This window comes from Hyla sarda, chromosome 2, assembly GCF_029499605.1.
Source record: "Hyla sarda isolate aHylSar1 chromosome 2, aHylSar1.hap1, whole genome shotgun sequence".
Classification (NCBI taxonomy): domain Eukaryota; kingdom Metazoa; phylum Chordata; class Amphibia; order Anura; family Hylidae; genus Hyla; species Hyla sarda.
Genome location: NC_079190.1, coordinates 113,533,721 through 113,554,048, shown reverse-complemented (window position 1 = coordinate 113,554,048; position 20,328 = coordinate 113,533,721). Strand labels below are relative to the sequence as shown.

Sequence of the window (20,328 nt, the reverse complement as noted above, 5' to 3'; positions counted from 1 at the left end):
GGAGGTGCAGGAGCTGGCGGAGGAGATGGTTGTTGCTGCTGTAGCTGAGACTGAATCTGCTGTAGTTGTGACTGGAGTTGCTGTGTCATGGTGGTCAAGTACGACAGCTGGTGATCTTGTTGGGCGATCTGACGAGCTTGCTGGGCGACCAGCGTAGGGAGGTCAGCGACAACTGGCAGAGGAACTTCAGCGGGATCCATGGCCGGATCTACTGTCACGATGCCGGCTGGCAGGAGGTGGATCCTCTGTGCCAGAGAGGGATAGCGAGGACCGTGCTAGTGGACCGGTTCTAAGACACTACTGGTTTTCACCAGAGCCCGCCGCAAAGCGGGATGGTCTTGCTGCGGCGGTAGTGACCAGGTCGTAACCACTAGCAACGGCTCACCTCTCTGGCTGCTGAAGATAGGCGAGGTACAAAGGAGTAGGCAGAAGCAGAGTCGGACGTAGCAGAAGGTCGGGGGCAGGCGGCAAGGTTCGTAGTCAGGGGAGATAGCAGAAGTTCTGGTACACAGGCTTTAAACACACAAAACGCTTTCTCTAGGCACAAGTGCAACAAGATCCGGCAAGGAAGTGCAAGGGAGGAGGATAGATATAGTCAGGGACCAGGTGGGAGCCAATTAAGCTAATTGGGCCAGGCACCAATCATTGGTGCACTGGCCCTTTAAATCTCAGGGAGCTGGCGCGCGCGCGCCCTAGAGAGCGGAGCCGCGCGCGCCAGCACATGACAGCAGGAGACGGGAACGGGTAAGTGACCTGGGATGCGATTCGCGAGCGGGCGCGTCCCGCTGTGCGAATCGCATCCCCAACGGCCAGGACAGGGCAGCGCTCCCGGTCAGCGGGACCGACCGGGGCGCTGCGGAGAGAGAGACGCCGTACGCGCTCCGGGGAGGAGCGGGGACCCGGAGCGCTAGGCGTAACAATAACATTGTGCTGCTGTTAAATCATCCGAGCAGGAACATACCGATGCCAGGAAGAATAACCCCTGCAGAAAGCTGAAAATAGGAAATAGTGTAAACAACCTTACTCCATTCAGTAGTCATATTCCGAGCATTTAGTTCATATCATACTCACATAGTTTGCATGGGGAACCCTATAAAAGAGGAGCAAGGCAATTTAACTAACTGCTGTCTCCTAAATTATATCAAGCAACTCTGCTCAAAGTCCATACTTACAATTTACAGTGCTTGAGCAAGGTATGTGATGCAATCCCGCAATGGCAGGATGCCGGGGAGGTCTCCTGGTGTTCTGGCCAGGCTCGTGGTGAAGCCGGCGCTAGTTTACATAGCTCCACTTCCGTATATGACAGCTACCAGTCCGTTCACCTCTCGGAGTCAGAGGGGGGCAGGACTGCTAGCTGTGAGCATCATCATAGCGCTCAGGTACGGTGCAATAAGCCGTTCAGATGTGGGCGTGTCTTTCCCATATAACAATACATAGATATTGGTTTAAGGCTGAGCACGGACTAACAGTAATCTCTTAACTGAAATGATAAGGTTACGGCTCCAATTCTGCTGCCATAACACTAAGTCCAGACCGAGTAACACACAATTATTTGAAATTCATGCAAGTCTCCTAGTTAACAGTAGGTGCCTAATTCAATAGTTGTAATACAAACCATGTAAGGAGAAATAACAAGAATTAAAGTTTTGTAAGTCTCCTGGTTGGTCCACAGGTACTTTATTCAGCAGCATTGTAACGCATAAGAATCAGATATATTATTCAGCAAGATTGTTGCAATTTATGTACCATACAATACTTAGTCCCATAAATTGATCTCTGGTCCCCAACTATGTTGATATCTAAGGGCCATGTATATTTTGATTGGGGGGGGGGGGGGGGAGCTGGAAGCTCCAACAGAAACATAGACATAAATGGGGGATTCCCACCTTAGGAGACTGTTCGTGGAGTTGGCTTTACGATATACCGTGGTTTTCAAAGAACCTCCCACCTCCTTTGAAATTTAGACATCCTGGAATGCTGTCTAACCCTCCAATGATGTCTAACACGTAAAGTACAACCTGATATTGTTGGAGTTGAGGGATTCTAATAAGATATCAAATTGATTCTGTGTGCCCGTCCAGAGGTCGAAAATATCATCTATAAACCTGGACCAGGAGATGGCATATTCAGATAGATATTCCCTGTCTTCCTGGAAGGTGATGGTGGCCTCCCACCAACCCAGGAGCAAGTTAGAATATGTGGGAGCACAAGGGCTCCTTATTTCTGTGCCCCTGAGTTGGTTAAACAAAAAGTAGTTGTGGGTAAATGTGAAATGCAATAGGTCCAGTACAATATGGTTGTGTGTCTGCATATAGGAGCCCCTAGTGGAGAGAAAGTAAGCTAGATCATAATAGATCATTTCCCCCTTCGAATGATATATCTTGTATTGAGGTGTTTGCAGATCTAGTAAGCAGGGAACTCAGCTCTATCAAGAGATCTTATGACTCCTTACCTTCTAATTTCTCCAGACGGGAGAAAGAGGCAATGAGATCCCTTGCTCAAAACCAGGATCTTATAATTAAGAACTCAGACATCATGGTACTCATGGACAGGGAGGCTTATACCACAATGTGTAATGGATTGTTAAATGACACAATACATATGAAATATTGAGGTGTGATCCTACACAGGATTATATGAAGGTACTTATTCAGTTGTTGGACCGGGCCAAGCTAGAACATATAAGTGATGAACGCAAATTTGCCTTTTTAGCTCCCAATGCCCCCACTGTTCCTGCTTTTTATGTGCTGCCCAAAATACATAAAGGGCTTACGCCCATTAAAGGCAGGCCTATAGTGGCGGGCATTGGGAGCATTCGCCAAAATTTTGGCATCTATATTGACAAAATCCTGCGTGATTTTGTGCTTGCCCTCACATCTTATATTTGCGACATGATGGACTTACTCAATAAACTTGGGGGAGTCATCGTGGAACCTGATACCATACTCGTGAGTATAGACGTGGAGGCTTTGTACTGCTCCATACCTCATGATATGGGCTTAAGGGCCGTCTCTTACTTTCTCTCTACTAGGGGCTCATATATGCAAATTCACAACCGTTTTGTACTGGACCTATTGCCTTTCACACTTACCCACAACTACTTTTTGTTTAACAGAAGGTATTACCAACTCAGGGGCACAGTAATGAGGTGCCACTGTGCTCCCACATATGCTAACTTGCTCCTGGGTTGGTGGGAGGCCACCATCACCTTCCAGGACGACAGGGAATATCTATCTTAATATGCCATCTCCTGGTCCAGGTATATAGATTATATTTTCATCCTCTGGACAAGCACACAGAATCAATTTGAGATCTTATTAGAATCCCTCAACTCCAACAATATTGGGTTGTACTTTACATGTGAGACATCGCTGGAGGGTCTAGCATTCCAGGATGTCTACATTTCAAAGGAGGTGGGGGGTTCTTTGAAAACCACGGTATGTCGTAAAGCCACCTCCACGAACAGTTTCCTAAGGTGGAAAAGCTGACACCCGGGTCCCTTCAAGGGATCCCTAGTGGGCAATATCACTGCCTTAGGAGAAACTGTTCAGATAACCAGGACTTTAAAGCAATGGACCTAAGAGGTAGGTTCCTGGAACGTGGATACCCGGATGGAATCCTCAAACCAGCCTTTAAAAAGACATTAGAGACACAGAGGGAGAGATTGTTGGTACCCAAGCCCAGTGAGGATGGAGGACAGTCTATAAGAATTATTGAGACCTTTGACAGTGAGGCCCCGCTGGTATGCAATATTATTCAATGGTATTGGCACATTCTTAAACTTGACACTGGCATAGAGGATGTCCTGACAGCTACACCGTCTATTACTTATTGTAGGGGGCGGAACCTCGCAGACATACTCACCCATAGCCACTTGACACTCAAAATGACCAATATGGGAACCTGGTTAAACCGAACCCCTACAACAGGGTGTTTTCCTTGTGGGTACTGCAGGGCATGTGACAGCATGGAAAAAACCAAGGGCCTGTTGGACTCTAACACAAGCAAAACATACCGGATCAACAGTTTTATCAACTGTACTACTAGATCTGTAATTGACATTGCCACCTGCCCTTGTGGTAAAAGTTATGTAGGCAAGACAATTAGAGAATTTTGGAGAAGAATTTTAGAGCACCTTGGGGATATCAGAAATGCAGAAATACACTGGTAGCTGTTACGCCGAGCGCTCCGGGTCCCCGCTCCTCCCTGGAGCGCTCACAGTGTTCTCCTGTTCGCAGCGCCCCGGTCAGACCCGCTGACCGGGTGTGCTGAGATAATGTCTCTAGCCGGGATGCTATTCGCGATGCTGGACGCGCCCGCTCGCTGTGCGCATCCCGACCCTTACCAGACTCGCTCCCCATCTGTGCTGCCCCGGCGTGCGCGGCCCCGCCCCCTAGGGCGCGCGCGCGCCGGGTCTTTGCGATTTAAAGGGCCGGTGCGCCACTGATTAGCGCATGGGTTTTAATTAGTGTCTTCACCTGTGCACTTCCCTATATTACCTCACTTCCCCTGCACTTCCTTGCCGGATCTTGTTGCCATTGTGCCAGTGAAAGCGTTCCTTGTGTGTTCCGAGCCTGTGTTCCAGACCTCTTGCCGTTGCCCCTGACTACGATCCTTGCTGCCTGCCCTGACCTTCTGCTACGTCCCACCCTGCTCTTGTCTAATCCCTTGTACCGCGCCTATCTTAGCAGTCAGAGAGATTGAGCCATTGCCGGTGGATACGACCTGGTTGCTACCGCTGCTGCAAGTCCATCCCACTTTGCGGCGGGCTCTGGTGAAAACCAGTAGCAACTTAGAACCGGTCCACCGACACGGTCCACACCAATCCCTCTCTGACACAGAGGATCCACCTCCAGCCTGCCGAATCCTGACAGTAGCCATCCACATGAGGGAACATCATGGAGGAGACAGTAGGGGCTTAGGTTCATAGGGATCCAGAAAGTGACACCATCTCCACGGGGGGAGAGATCTTGACAAACTCCTCCTACAACAAGAGTTCAGGTGGATAGATATATTAGAGATGAGCAAATTTTTGAAAAATTAGATTTGGCCAATTCGCCAATGAAATTTTTTTTGTTTCGCTCTGAATTTATTTGCGGTGAATCGCTATTAAAAACGGCTATTTCAGGCCTACAGAGACCCTCAATAGAGGTGCGGAACACTTTGCCTTGCTGTAAAATGCATAAGATTTGTGCTGGGTTTGTGAAAATACTGTTAATCAGCATGACATGCAGATCAGAGGCGTCGTTATTAGAATCACTGTCACAGAGCAGCACAATGACAGAGCCTGGAGGTGACATCAGTATGAGGAGACCATATAGTAGCTGAATGACACAGCGTGCAGGTGGCGGCAGCATGAGGAGACCATATAGTGGCTGAATGACACAGCCTGGAGTTGGCGGTAGCATGAGGAGACCACATAATGGCAGAATGACACAGCCTGGATTTGGCGGCAGCATATAGTGGCTGAATGACACAGCCGTGAGTTTGCGGCAACATAAGGAGAACACACAGTGGCTAAATGACACAGCCTGGAGGTGGCAGAAGCATGAGGAGGCCATACAGTGGCTGAATGACACAGCCTGGTGTTGGCGGCAGCATATAGTGGCTGAATGAGACAGCCTGGAGTTTGCGGCAGCATGAGGAGAACATATAGTGGCTGAATGACACAGCCTGGAGTTGGTGGCAGCGTGAGGAGACCACTAAGTGGCTGAAGGACACAGTCTGGAGTTGGCGGCAGCATATAGTGGCAGAATGACACAGCCTGGAGGTGGAGGCAGCATGAAGAGAACATATAGTGGCTAAGTGACACAGCCTGGAGGTTGCAGCAGCATGAGGAAAACATAGGGTGGCAATATGAGACAGCTTGGAGCTGGCATCAACATGAGGAGAACATATAGTGGCTAAGTGACACAGCCTGGAGGTGGCAACAGCATGAGGAGAACGTAGGGTGGCAGAATGAGACAGCCTGGAGGTGGCATCAGCACGAGGAGAACATATGGTGGCAGAATGAGACAGCCTGGAAGTGGCAGCGTCAGAGGTAGGTAGGCAGACGTAAACGGTCTCTTTTGTAAAAGTGTTATTGTGCACAAGTAAGTATTGAGGATATGCATTACGTAAAACTTAACTTTAAATAATATACTTATGATAAAATATATAGACCCAATTATTTTTTTTTTAAATCAAACAAAAGGAAAGGTGTGCAAAACACACCATGGGCCACCTACACCACCAAGTATTTATGTGATGCAAATACCTCTAAAAGGTGGAAGGGAACTGTTGCTGCCTGCGCTCCGGCCCCACATGTTGGCTGTGAGCGCATTGTCCCTACTCCTGGTGGGGCCGGGATGCGCATCGCGGGACGCGCCCATATGCGCATCCCGGCCCACCATTCACCCTGCACTACTGCCGCTTCCGCTCCTGTGTCTCGGCCCCATCGCGCGTGCCCCGTCTCCTAGGGAGCGCGTGGGACGGAGCTCTGAGATTTAAAGGGCCAGTACGCCCTTAATTACTGTATGCACCTGACACTAACTAATAAGGTCCCTGCTCCTCCCACACTTCCCTGACGGATCTTCAGTGCCATTTGCCTGAGAGAAAGCGTACCCTTTGCCTGTTTGCCATTCCCGTGTTTCCAGACCTTCCTGCTATGTTTCTTGACTATGAACCTATGCCGCCTGCCTCGACCTTCTGCTACTTTTGACTACGCTACAGCCTCATCCTTGCCCAGTTACCTGTGTGGTCGAGCCGTGTCGGGGGTAGCGACCTGGGTGTCGCCTGCCGCAGCAAGCCCACGTCCTGCCTTGCGGCGGGCTCTGGTGAAAACCAGCGGCACCTTAGACTCCGCTCCCCGATACCGTCCGAGTCATCAGCCACACAGGTGAGGGATCCATTTCCAGCTACGTGACAGTCTCCACCCAGGTGCGTGACAGCAAGATCTGGCCATGGATCCAACTGGGGTTCCTCGGCCTGATAACTCGGATCTTGCACCTATCGTGGCGCTTCAGTCCCAGCAGTTGGCCCAGCAGACACAGCAGCTCAACCAGCTAACCGCCATGATGCAGCAGTTGCTTTCTGCTCAGCAGAAACTGCCACAGCCTCCGCCTCATCCTCCAGTACAGCTGCTGCAGTTTCCTCCGGAACCAAACTCTGTTTGTTGCTTCCAGAGAAATATGAGGGGGATCCCAAGTCCTGTCGTGGTTTTGTGACACAGTGCTCCATGCACATTGAACTCATGGCGGACCAGTTCTCCACGGAACGTGCAAAAGTGGCTTTTGTCATTAGTCTCCTGTCTGGAAGGGCTTTGGCCTGGGCAACCCTGCTGTGGGATCGCAGTTGTGGTAGCCCTTGGGGGGTGTATGGTAGTTGGGGTGTTGTTTCGGTAGATGAGGGGTTAAAGGGGTACTCCGCCCCTAGACATCTTATCCCCTATCCAAAGGATAGGGGATAAGATGTCAGATCGCCGGGGTCCCGCTGCTGGGGAGCCCCGGGGATTGCCGCTGCAGCACCCCGCTATCATTACTGCGCGATCGCTCTGCACGTAATGACGGGCTATACAGGGGCCGGAGCATCTTTACGTCACGGCTTCGCCCCCTCGTGACGTCACTGTCCGCCCCCGTCAATACAAGTCTATGGGAGGGGGCGTGGTGGTCGTCACGCCCCCTGCCATAGACTTGCATTAAGGGGACGGGCCGTGATGTCATGAGGGGCGAAGCCATGACGTCACCCTGCTCCGATCCCTGTATCGCCCGTCATTACGTGCAGAGCAAACTCGCTCTGTGCAGTAATGATGGCGGAGTGCCGCAGCGGCGATCCCCGGGGTCCCCAGCAGCGGGACCGTGGCGATCTAACATCTTATCCCCTATCCTTTGGATAGGGGATAAGATGCCAGGGGCGGAGTACCCCTTTAATGTTAACCCTATAGTTTGTGACGCCAGGCTGTGGGCTAGTATGCCGAGGTAATTCTCCGGCCTATCGCCGCCCTTCCCAGTAACGATAGGTGCATGCATAAAATAACTGAAGGTCCACAAGGTACTTGAACTTGGATAACTTTACTTAAATGCTTGCGGTACAATGAACATTAACAGTCTCAGGAATACAGTCTCTATCTAGTGCAATGACTGACAGTTGTTGCGGACCTTGACTTCTCATAAAAGTCTCTGAATTAGGGAATATTGCGAAGATCCGTCCGGATTTAGGGGATGGATAAGGTCCGGTGATCTTGCAGAGTGTTTAGGGATTGACACACTCACAATTTAGCAGATATCAGCCGTCGCCCCAATGCTCAGGCCTAAACTCACTGATGACAGCAGCGCAGATCCTTCTCCATCAACAGCCCACGAGGAAAGAGAGTGAGCAATGGCCGCCGCTCCCTTATATGGGAAGGGACAGGGCCGTTTTTACTGGTCCAATCAACTGTCACTCACCGTTACAAGGAGTGATGGGAGATAAACGTCACAGGGGCCTCCAAAGGTCCTTAAGCATAAAATCATTAGAGTTCACCCGGTCACGTGCCCCGCAGGTCCTGTTACGCTATGCATAGGTAATTAACCATTTATATTCACTCGTACAATCCTATATATATACAAATCCTGAAGAATTATTAGATAATTAATACCTAAATGAGAGGTGACTAGGGGCGGGCTAGTTAAGAAGAACCCCCGACGTCCTAGGGACTCTGGCTATGGGGACTAATATACAAAGGTACCGGATAGGATATGGTACCGGGACACCACAAACCCCTTACTTAAGATAAGTCGACCTCGACGCCTGTCCCCTAAGACAGAGGGACTAGGACTAGAACAGGATGATCTATAGATTTGCATTTGCTATACATCCTAAATAAACATTGAACACGTTTACATTCTCTGATACTCTCACTAGTATCTGGACTAGACAATAGAAATCTATCTAGACATTGGTGCTATCTAGACATAAATGCTATCTAGACTTTAACGAAGCTATCTATCCTTTAGTTTCTAGCTTCTTAGACATTTTAGTAACCTTATTATACATTGTAAAGCTTACTAGACAATTAAGCAGCTATCTGACATGTAGTTGCTAGCTCCTAAGACATTTTATTAGCTCTCTGCACATTTTTATGAGGCTAACTAAACATTAGTACAGATCTTTTAGTATCAAGTACTTTTAGTATCAAGCTGACTAGACATTTTTATTATCTCACACATTTTATCCCCCAACATTAAGTTACCTGTTAGTACACGAAAGGTTATACTGGCTATCCGCAAGCTAGGTCACTGTAAGGTTGGCTGCTAGGGTCTATCGGCTACATGCTACTTACCCCTAGAGCACTTCACATAACCTACCTAGGTTACTTTAAGAACTACGTGCTTAATTCTATATTCGCAAGAGCACTTACTGGCCAGGCAGAGCATCTCACACACGCAAAGAAGGAGAAGAAGAAGTGTACCTAACAGTGGCAGGAATTGAATTTCAATATGCTACAATCCCTAAAGTGTTTTCTTGAGTGAGATATGTTTTGTTTTTTGTGTATGTACTAGAGAAACTTGAGGTAGTACATTTAAGTGAGTAATCTAGAGTACTGAAAAGTGATAGGCAGAGCATTGAAGTGGGTAACCAAAGGTACTATGTGTGTAGGTACTAAATGTGAGTCCTGGTACCTTATGGGTAGTTTGCCCTGTGTAGTCCTTTGAGAACGCCGCAACACTACCTCTGAGTCCTCCGGAGTTCCTTCACTTGGGGTTTCTTCAAGAGCTTCAGTCCCCGAGGGACCAGCTGGGGGGCTGGAAACAGAAGCAATATCTTCAGTGGGACTGGGGGATTCTCTGAAGACAGGTGGAGTAGTGGCATCAATACTTGGAGCAGTCACTGGAGCAGGACTGATGCTGGGTGTAGCAACCAATAGTGGTTGACAGGGAGCAACACCAACTGGCAACTGGCTAGGCGGTACGGCTACCGGCAACTGTCTGGGTGGAGCAACCAGTGGCGGCTGACTGGATGGAGCTGGGAACGGTATACCCCAATACATGGTAGGCTGCTGAGATGGGAACAAAGGAACGTCCATAGTGGGATGAATTCCTTCCCCCGCCACATATTCTCTCATTGGCCTTGTTGGAGGTGGAGTAGAAGTAGCAGGAGGAGCAGAAGGAGTAAGAGGAGATGGGCCAAGCACATCTTCTTTCAGACACGCTTTTAGACTATTCCTGTGGACCACCTGTGGCTCGAACCCGTCTTTCTGTATCTCGTACATGTCCGTTTCAAGATAATGGTGTATTTCTGAGCCACACTTTATCTCCAAGCTGCAAGGGCTGGGCCGAAGCATGACGATTATAATCTTTCTGCTGGCGTTCATGAGCTTCCCCCATTTTCTTCTCAAAAATGTCTTTGGCTTCCTCAATTCTTCATTGATGCTCTGACACCCAACCTTGGGAAAACTGAGGAGAATTATTGAAAGGTGCCTGTAGCCCGAAGGTTCGATACTTTGGCAATTGGCCGTGTCGGCCCATCATCAGGAAAAAAGGCGTGTATTCCGTAGAGCAGTGGACAGTGTTGTTGTAAATTTCTAGGAGTTCAGGCAACAACTGAGGCCACTGTTCGTGCTTTGAAACAGAGGCAGCTCTAAGCATTTGGATGAACACTTGATTGATCCTCTCGCAGAGCCCATTCCCCTGGGGATGGTAGGCCGTCGTCCGGAGCTTCTTGCAATCATGCAACTGGCAAAGTTTCTGGAACAACTGGGCTTCAAAGGCGGTTCCCCGATCCGTGAGGGCCGATTCAGGACACCCCAAAGGTTGGATCCAATGTCGATAGAAGAGCTGAGCGGCAGTCTTGGCGGTAAGATCCTTGACAGGGACCATGACCACCCACTTGGAATAATGATCCACCATGGTTAGAGCATGACAATAGCCAGATCGAGTGGGGGCCAGCTTCACATGATCCAAGGCAACAATTTGATTTGGCCTTTCTGTACAGATGGGATGTAAAGGGGTTCTTGCGTCCCTTCGGGGGTTCTTGATCACGTTACACACGGAGCACTCGGCACACCATTTCTCGATGTCTTCCCGCATCCCAATCCATTAAAATCTCCTTCTGACGGTGATCTCTGTCTTATGGACCCCGAAGTGTCCGGAATGATCATGATAGGCATTCAGGACCATGGCTGCATCTCTTCTGGGAACCACAATCTGGTGTATGCGGTCTCCGGAAACTGGGTCCAGGGAATTTCGGTAGACCAGCCCTTTGTGCAGGAACAGGCGATTCCTCTGCCACCACAGCCGCTTTAACTCGAAGTTCCCGTGGGCCTTGCGCACCTGAGTGGGCACTTTCTTGTGGAGGCAATAGTCTAGGAGGTCCCCAATAACCCGGCTTTCATCCTGAAGTGTCTTCCAGGTGGATAGATCTTCAGGGACTTTGGGAGATTCAGGTCAGTCACCCGCCTGGGCAGTTAGAGCACTCTGGCTCACGAACCTTCGGTAGAAGGGAGGCATTTCCAAATCTTCCCACACATCCTCAGCTGGAGGTGCTTCTCCCGGGGCCATGCGAGAAAGTACATCCGCATTAACATTGGTTTTTCCGCTGCAATACTTAATGTTGAAATCATAGTTGGCCAACCGAGAGGCCCAATGCTGTTCCAGCGTTCCCAACTTGGCAGTGTTCAAATGGGACAAGGGGTTGTTATCAGTGTAGACCGTGAAAGGGGTAGCAGCCAGATAGTCCTCAAACTTCTCAGTAATGGCCCAGACCAGAGCCAGAAGATCCAGCTTGAAGGAGCTATAGTTGGCATCATTCTTCTCAGCACCTCGGAGATGCCGGCTGGCATAGGCAATCATCCTCTCTTTGCCATCTTGCACTTGAGATAAGACGGCCCCCAGACCTTCAAAGCTAGCGTCTGTGTACTACCAAAACGGCAGGCTGTAATCAGGATACGCCAAAATGGGGGGTTCTGTGAGGAGGTATTTCAGGGCTCGAAAGGCATCTTCCTGTTCTTCAGCCCACTGTATGGGGAGCCTCCCATTATAATTATCCTGGGCAGTTCCTCTCAGTAATTCGGTTAAGGGTCCATCAATTTGAGCAAAATGGGGGATGAAGTGCCGGTAATATCCAGCAAATCCCAGGAAACTTCGGACGTCTCGCACCGTCCTGGGTGTAGGCCACTCTTTCACAGCACTCACTTTGTCTGGATCAGGCTGGATTCCTTGAGCACTGATGACATGTCCCAGATAGTGTACTTGCGGCTTTAGCAAGTGAAATTTAGAAGGTTTAACCTTGAGTCCATGTTGGATAAGGACTTGGAAAACTTCTTTCAGGTGATCCAGGTGTTCCTGATATGTCCGAGAATAGACAATGACGTCATCTAAATACAACAGGACACTCTGGAAATTAAGATGCCCCAAGCATCCCTCCATCAGGCGTTGGAAAGTAGCTGGTGCATTGCACAGTCCAAAGGGCATACTTTTGAACTCGAAGAGACCCATAGGGGTCACAAATGCGGTCTTCTCTCTATCCTCTTCTGCCATTGGCATCTGCCAGTAGCCGCTCGTCAGATCCAGTGTGGAAAAGTAGGCGGCCGACCCCAATGCAGTCAAAGATTCTTCGATGCGAGGGAGAGGATAGGCATCCTTATGAGTTATGTTGTTCAATTTCCGGTAATCCACGCAAAAGCGGATAGTCCCATCTTTTTTCTTCACCAGGACCAAAGGTGCAGCCCAAGGACTCTGGCTTTCTTGAATGACATCGACCTCTTTCATCTCCACGAGCATTTTCTTTATAGTCTGATATATCCCAGGAGCCACAGGTTGATGTCTCTCTTTAATGGGTGGATTGTCCCCAGTGAGAATTCTATGTTTGATCATGGTGGTCCTGCCAAAGTCTGTGGGAAACTTGCTGAAAGCTTCCTGATATCTCTTAGCTACCTGGATGGCTCCTTCCACCTGTTCCTTGGAGGTATCTTCGCCTCCTATTTGCAGTTGGCTCCACCAAGGTTCCACAGGATTCTGATCAGGTCCTCGTTGAGCCACTTGTGACTTCAAGACCACATCTCTGACATCCAAATGGTGCAGGGTAGCCACTGGGGTATACTTGGGTAGTTGGACCGCAATTTGAGAGAGGTTAATAAGTCTCACTGGAACCTTCCCATTACGTACTGTTACCAGGCTTCTAGCGGCTCGCACCAAGGGGCAATCTTCCAGTAGAAGGGGTTCCAAGAGCGCTTGGTAATCTTGATTTTTCACCCTGGGTCGGGCATGACACCAAATAACTGTCTCCGTCTGTAGCTGTAGACTAACGGCTCGGATATCTTGAATCCTTACTCGACAGATTTCTCCTTGATGATTCACGAACTTCTGTTCTGCTTGGAGGATTTTGAGGGGGTGTTGGGCAGCTCGCCGGCCTGGGGGTGACAGGTGAGGGAGAGATGCATGTAGTGCACAGACAATATCATCAAAACAGTGCCTCATAATATTCATGCCTAAAATGAAATCAGCTGCCCCTTCGTCCCTAATATTGGTGACAATCACATCCTGCCTTTCTAGGACATGCTTTCCCACCTGCACCATGGGCTCCTAGTAGCCATGCCTGGGTACTGGTTTCCCGTTCCCTGCGATTACTCTAAACTCCGCTTCCTGAGGTTCACACAACCTTTCTGGGCCCCAATACTTATAGAAAAGCCCCTGCGGAACAGTGGATACCTGAGACCCGTATCTATCAGAGCTTGTAACCGGATACCTTCAACTATCACCTGTACATAAGGACAAGAATCTACATACATAGACAGTCCCTTCTTGTCACTGGTTGATTCTGGACCTTCAGCCGCTACTCCTGGGGTGCGGTCCTCGACCCCAGGGGACGCCCGTTTAAAGCCCAGCATTGGCTCTTCCAGTGTCCATTCTTGTTACAATAACTACAGACGGGTCTCTGACTCCCAGGTGGTCTCACAGGAGGGGTACTAGGTGGACCAACAGGGCAAGGGTTAGCCTTCTTTGGTGGTGTTGCAGATCTAGGAGGATTTGGCCGTACAGCCATCTCTTTAAAGGCCTTGGCTAACTGTTCAATGTCCTGTTTGATCTCTTTGTAAGTCCTCAACAGTGTCTGCTTCAGGAGCCTGAACGTTCACCTCCCATGCCACTCTCCTCATCACTACTTGCCCGCCTAGCAGAGGAAGCGGCGGCTTTCTCCTCCACTTCTTGGCTGGGCAGTAGCTGCTGACTGTCCTCGAGTAGATCGTCCTCACTAAATACTGGAGCTGAACCCACAGCATAAGATTCTTCTGTGGGGAAGGGAACAGCATAGGACAGACGCAATGGGAGGACAGGGACTGCTCCTGGGCCATGCCAACTGAGGGTTGTTTCTGAGGAACTCACTGACTGTTGACTGGGGGTGTCAGATGTCACTTGGCATGAAGTGGATGACCGTGTTAACCAATCAATGGCGGCAGAAGGATTGATGGTCGAGACACGACCGCTAGCTGATACCGGGAGCTCAGGCCTCTCGCTGCGACTCCTGCTGCCACTCGCCCCTAGTCTGCTGCGACCTCTGCCTGATGAATTTAGGCCTCTGCCACTCCTCTGTGCACTTCTCTGCCTGACATACTTAGTGCGCATATGAGGGGAGGACAATCCGCTCCACTATGCTTAAAACTGTATTTGTCTACAACACCAGCAGGTGTGTACTTTTAGCTGGGCTTTCACAATGTATAGGCCCTATAGACTTTAACAGGAACAAAATAGTATACCACTGAGATGTACGTATGTGGTATGAATTAATGAGGGGAGGACAATGCGCTCCACTACGTTTAAAACAATATTTGTCTACAACACCAGAAGGTGTGTACTTTTGGCTGCCCTGTCACAGTATCTAGGCCCTTAAGACTTTAACAGGAACAAAATTGTACACCACTTAGATGTACCTATGTGGTATGCACTTATGAGGTGAGGACAATGCGCTCCACTATGCTTAAAACAGTATTTTTCTAGAACACCAGCAAATGTGTACTTTTGGCTGGCCTTTCACAGTATCTAGGCCCTTAAGACTTTAACAGGAACAATAGTACACCACTTAGATGTACGTATGTGGTATGCACTTATGAGGGGAGGACAATGCGCTCCAATATGCTTAAAACAGTATTTGTGTATAACACCAGCAGGTGTGCACTTTTGCCTGGCCTTTCACAGCACCTAGGCCCTTAAGACTTTAACAGGAACAAAATAGTACACCACTTAGATGTACATATGTGGTATGCACTTATGAGAGGAGGACAATGCGCTTCAGTACGCTTAAAACTGTATTTGTGTACAACACCAGCAGCACACGCCAGTGCTGCAGCATGCAGTCGCTGTGTACTACACCCAAAATTGCACTTTCTCTCTCAATCTCACTCCCTTCCCTATCAGTGCTTCTAGGCCAAATTTGGGCTTGAGGTAAATCGCTGCTGTAAAAAAGCTTTTCTGTGCAACACACTGCTCTCTGTCCCTCCCTGTTATAGAACGCTGATGTAACTGGGAGGTGAATCGCTGCTGTAAAAATGCTTTTCTGTGCAACACACACTGCTCTCTGTCCCTCTCTCTGTGCAACAGAGCGCTGATGTGACTGGGTGGTGAATCGCTGCTGGAAAAATTATTTTCTGTGCAACACACAGCGCTGTCTGTCCCTCTCTCTCTCTCTCTGCAATAAAAGGCTGAAGTGACTAGCTGCAAGATGGCTGCCGATTATATAGGGCTGTGACATCACAGGGGTGGCTTGCTGCTGATAGGCTGCATGTGATTTAGGGTCTTCCCGCCTACCCTTGTTCCCGCCTAACCAGGATTCCTTGCCCCATGTCCTCACATGTGTATCTTCCATTTTAGATGCCCTGGAGCCTGGACCGCACTAAATGGAGTTTAATGAAGCAATTCGCGTGATCGAATCACAGCGATATTTGCATTCATTGCGAATCAAATTTATCCTGAAATTGGTAACGAATTTGGATTCCTCAGATTCGATTCATTCATCCCTAATATATAACTTATACACCAAACAAAAAACAGGGTATATAATGGCAAAAAAAATTATCAATCTTTATTATTTCACATAATTAAAAATACATAAAAACTTTTTATGAGAGGTAGATGGGTTGTGCAGGTAGAAGAATGAAGGATGAGAGGATAAAGGGAGAAGTATAGCAGCATATAACATGAATGCACTAATGTTACAGTGTGCATACAACAAACCATCAGGTGCTATAATGAAAAATAAGTGCTAACAAAAGCATACATCGCATAAACCCAATGGGGTATGAGGACACAGAATGATAGTAGCCAACAAATGAGCAACCTAAGAAAAAGATTACATAAATCAAGAATAGTGTAATAACAACAGATAAATGGTCACGCACCCTATATGAACTCCTCTCACCTTCTCCCCGAACATTCGTTTATGCACCACTGCTTTGTCAGGGGGTGTCGAAGCAGTGGTGCAAAAATGTGCATTCGGGGAGGAGATGAGAGGAGTTAATTGATTATTGTTAGTCCGTGCTCAGCCTTAAACCAGTATCTATGTATTGTTATATGGGAAAGACACGCCCACCTCCGGATGGCTTACTGCACCGTACCTGAGCGCTATGATGACGCTCACAGCTAGCAGTCCTTCCCCCCTCTGACGACGAGAGGTGAGCGGACTGGTAGCTGTCATATACGGAAGTGGAGCTATGTAAACTAGCGCCGGCTTCACCTCGAGCCTGACCAGAACATCAGGAGACCTCCCCGGCATCCTGCCATTGTGGGATTGCATCACATACCTTGCTCAAGCACTGTAAATTGTAAGTATGGACTTTGAGCAGAGTTGCTTGATATAATCTAGGAGACAGCAGTTAGTTAAATTGCCTTGCTCCTCTTTTATAGGGTTCCCCATGCAAACTATGAGTATGATATGAACTAAATGCTCAGAATATGACTACTGGATGGGGTAAGGTTGTTTACACTATTTCCTATTTTCAGCTTTCTGCAGAAGTTATTCTTCCTGGCATCCGGATGTTCCTGCGCGGATGATTTAACAGCAGTGCGATGTTATTGTATCCACATTTAAGGAGTGCACATTTAAACTATATAGATGCACCCTTGTTTTGAAAATTATTATTGAACTATTATTCTGGCTGCACCAGGTTCCCCTGAGGATGTCCCCATGTGCTTTGCATTATAGCATGCGGACAGAAACACGTCAGGAACGCGTGCAATTGATATTGTAAAAACATTTCTATAGTGCTCTCCAGAATAAATATACACCGCATATCTATCAGGAATGTATAGTAATAGTTCTTTATTCTAACAATATCCTCATTACGCCAACTCCGGAATATTGGAGTATCGAGGATCTCATTTTCTCTGTCTTTATAGCACCTTTGGGTAACTTTCTGCTAGAAGAAAGAACATGTTCATTCTTTTTGCGGAATTCGCAAGCTGAAGTCCATTGAAGTCAATGGTAAAAAAAAAAATTCTGCCCAAAATTGTTTTCTTACAGATTTTGCTCGGAATTCTGCGTTAAATCTTGAAATAGTCAGCCTGTTTTGGCCCTTCCTCTTCCGCACTGAATTTCCTCGCAAAATTTTTGCGCCAGTTCCGTGCGAAAATAAAAGACCTTCCGGACAGAAAATCTTCAGCTTGAATTTTTCACCAATTTCACAGTGTGAACATACCCTAAGGCTGCGTGGACATTGCTTGTCCCCATAGACCACAGTGTATTCTGCGTAATATTCTGCTGAAATTCCACAGTGTGCACTGTGCAGCAGAGATCCCATTGACAGCAACGGGATGATATTTCCTACTGTAATTTCTAAAGTGGAATTAAACCTGGACATTCTGTGTTCTAAACCAAAAAAACTTCAGCCAAACCCTCAGATCTTTTCAAGGACTGGGCAACTGTAAGATGTGCTTGGTCTGGATGTGGTTATACAGTAATAGGGTTTTAAGCAGGGTCCCTTCTGAGTTTGGTAAACATAATATAAACTGAATACATCTTTTTCCAATGTATATGTTCTTGACTCTCTTGTGATCCCTTGCTGGCTATAGGGAGTGAAGGCAGAACTTTTGGAGGACATGAGCTCACATCTGAGAATTCTCCTGGATAAAGCTGCATCAGAAGCCGTGGAGTCCTACAAAAGAGAGAATAAGACTGTAACATCTGATATAAATAAGAAGTAAGTCGAGTTGCAGTGCAAAGATATTTGGACTTTTTATTGTACACTCTGGTCCAAATGATTATGCAAATTCTATTTAAGTGTCACAAAGATTAAATATTTAGTGCATGGCATTGTGTCTCAGGGCTCTTTTGATCCCTGAAAATAATCTCGGACACCTGTGATAATTAGATTACCAGGTGAACCAAATTTGAAGGAAAAACTACTAAAGGTGGGTGTTCCATATTATTAAGCAGAGCACCATTTCAAGCAATATGGGGAAGAAAAGGGATCTCTCCGCAGCCAAAAAGAGTGAAATAGTTCGATGCCTTGGACAAGGTATGAAAATATTAGATATTTCACGAAAACTTAAGCGTGATCATCACGCTAAGAGATTTGTGGCTGATTCAGAGCACTGACGGGTTTGTGCAGATAAAGACGGATTGAGGAACATTTCTGCCAGATCCATGCATTGGATCAAGAGAGCAGCTGCTAAATTACCATTACATAGCAGCAAACAGATATTTGAAGCTGCTGGTGCCTCTGGAGACCCACGGACATCAAGGGACATCAAGGTGTAGAGTCCTTTAGAGTCTTGCAACTGTGCATAATCCTTCTATTCGGTCACCACTAACCAATGCTCACAAGCAGAAAGCGCTGCATTGGGCAGAAAAATACATGAAGACTCATTTTCAAACAGTCCTGTTCACTGATGAGTGCCGTGCAACGCTGTATGGTCCCGATGGATGGAGTAATGGAGGGTTGGTTGACGGCCACCCGGTTCCAAGAAGGCTGTGACATCAGCAAAGCAGTGGTAGAGTCATGTTTTGGGCCAGAATCATGGGAAGAGAGCTGGTCAGCCCCTTTAGGGTCCCGAAGGTGTAAAGATGACCTCTGCAAAGTATGTGGCGTTTCTGACTGACCACTTTCTTCCCTGGTACAGAAGGAACAACTATGCTTTCCGTAGTAAAATCATCTTCATGCATGATAATGCACCATCTCATGTTGCAAAGAATACATCTGCATCAATGGCTGCTATGGGGATAAAAGGAGAGAAAGTTGTGGTGTGGCCCCCATCCTACCCTGACCTCAATCCTATTGAGAACATTTGGAGCATCATCAAGCAAAAGATCTATGAGGGTGGGAGGCAGATTACATCCAAACAGCAGCTCTGGGAGGCTATTCTGACATCTTGGAAAAAAATTCAAGCAGAAACTGTCCAAAAACTCAAAGTTTAATGGATGCAAGACTTGGAAAGCTGCTATCAAATAAGGGGCCCTATGTTAAAATGTTACGTGACCTGTTAAAATGTTTAAAAGTTAAAATGTTGTTAAAAGTTTCATTGAAATATCTTTTGATTTCACTAAATATGCTGCAAACACAACAAATGACAATTTTTTAGTTCATTACAACCTATAAAGTGTTTTGAAACTTACTGTGCTTCATAATTTGGAAAAGGGCATTGTAAGTTTTTATTTAAAAAAAATAGTGTTATCATTAGGAGGGTTGTTCAATAAAATTTTAATTGTACTCTTAATAATTGATAACATGAGAATTATACTGACTGTTATTTACATCAATTATTTAGGTAAATGAGAAAAATATCATTTGCATAATAATTTGGAACAGGTTGTAAATAGTAGGGAGTCTGTTTTATGCAGAAATTTAGGAGTTTATGATATCTCTTAACACATATGCTACATGAAGTGTGAACAGAGCCAAATAGGACATATAGCCTAAAGGTAGCAAAGCTGGATCAGCTTGCTATATTTTAATGACTGTAAGCACTGACTTTTAAATAAAGCAATTAGTTATTATTAATATTGATATCTGTTGCATCAGAATTTAACCTCTTAAGGACACAGGGCATACCTGTACGCCCTGTGCCTGGTCCCGGTATATAACGTACCGGGTTGGTCCCGGCGACTAATGAAAGCCGGGACCCTGGGCTAATAGAGCGGCACCGATCGTCGTTCAAAGTTGATCGCCGCATCTAAAATGAAAGTAAAAGCTTCCCGGCAGCTCAGTCGGGCTGATTAGGACCATCCCGGTGAAATCACGATGTCCCGATCAGCTAGAACGCAAGCAGAGGTCCCCTTACCTGCCTCCGTCGCGTCCGATCGGCCATTGATTGCTCCAAACCTGAAATCCAGGCTTGAGCAATCAACCTCCGATAACACTGATCTCTGCCGTGTCAATGCACGGCA

At 47.4% G+C, this 20,328-nt stretch overlaps 1 protein-coding gene across 1 annotated transcript in view; it reads left to right on the top strand.

Moving 5' to 3' along the window:
- LOC130357397 (sterol O-acyltransferase 2-like) overlaps window positions 1–20,328 on the top strand; it is a 76,126-nt gene that overhangs the window by 16,427 nt on the left and 39,371 nt on the right. Inside the window, exon 4 of the mRNA XM_056560091.1 lies at window positions 18,015–18,142. Within this exon, the coding sequence (XP_056416066.1) occupies window positions 18,015–18,142 (128 nt within the window). The remainder of the gene's footprint in view (window positions 1–18,014; window positions 18,143–20,328) is intronic.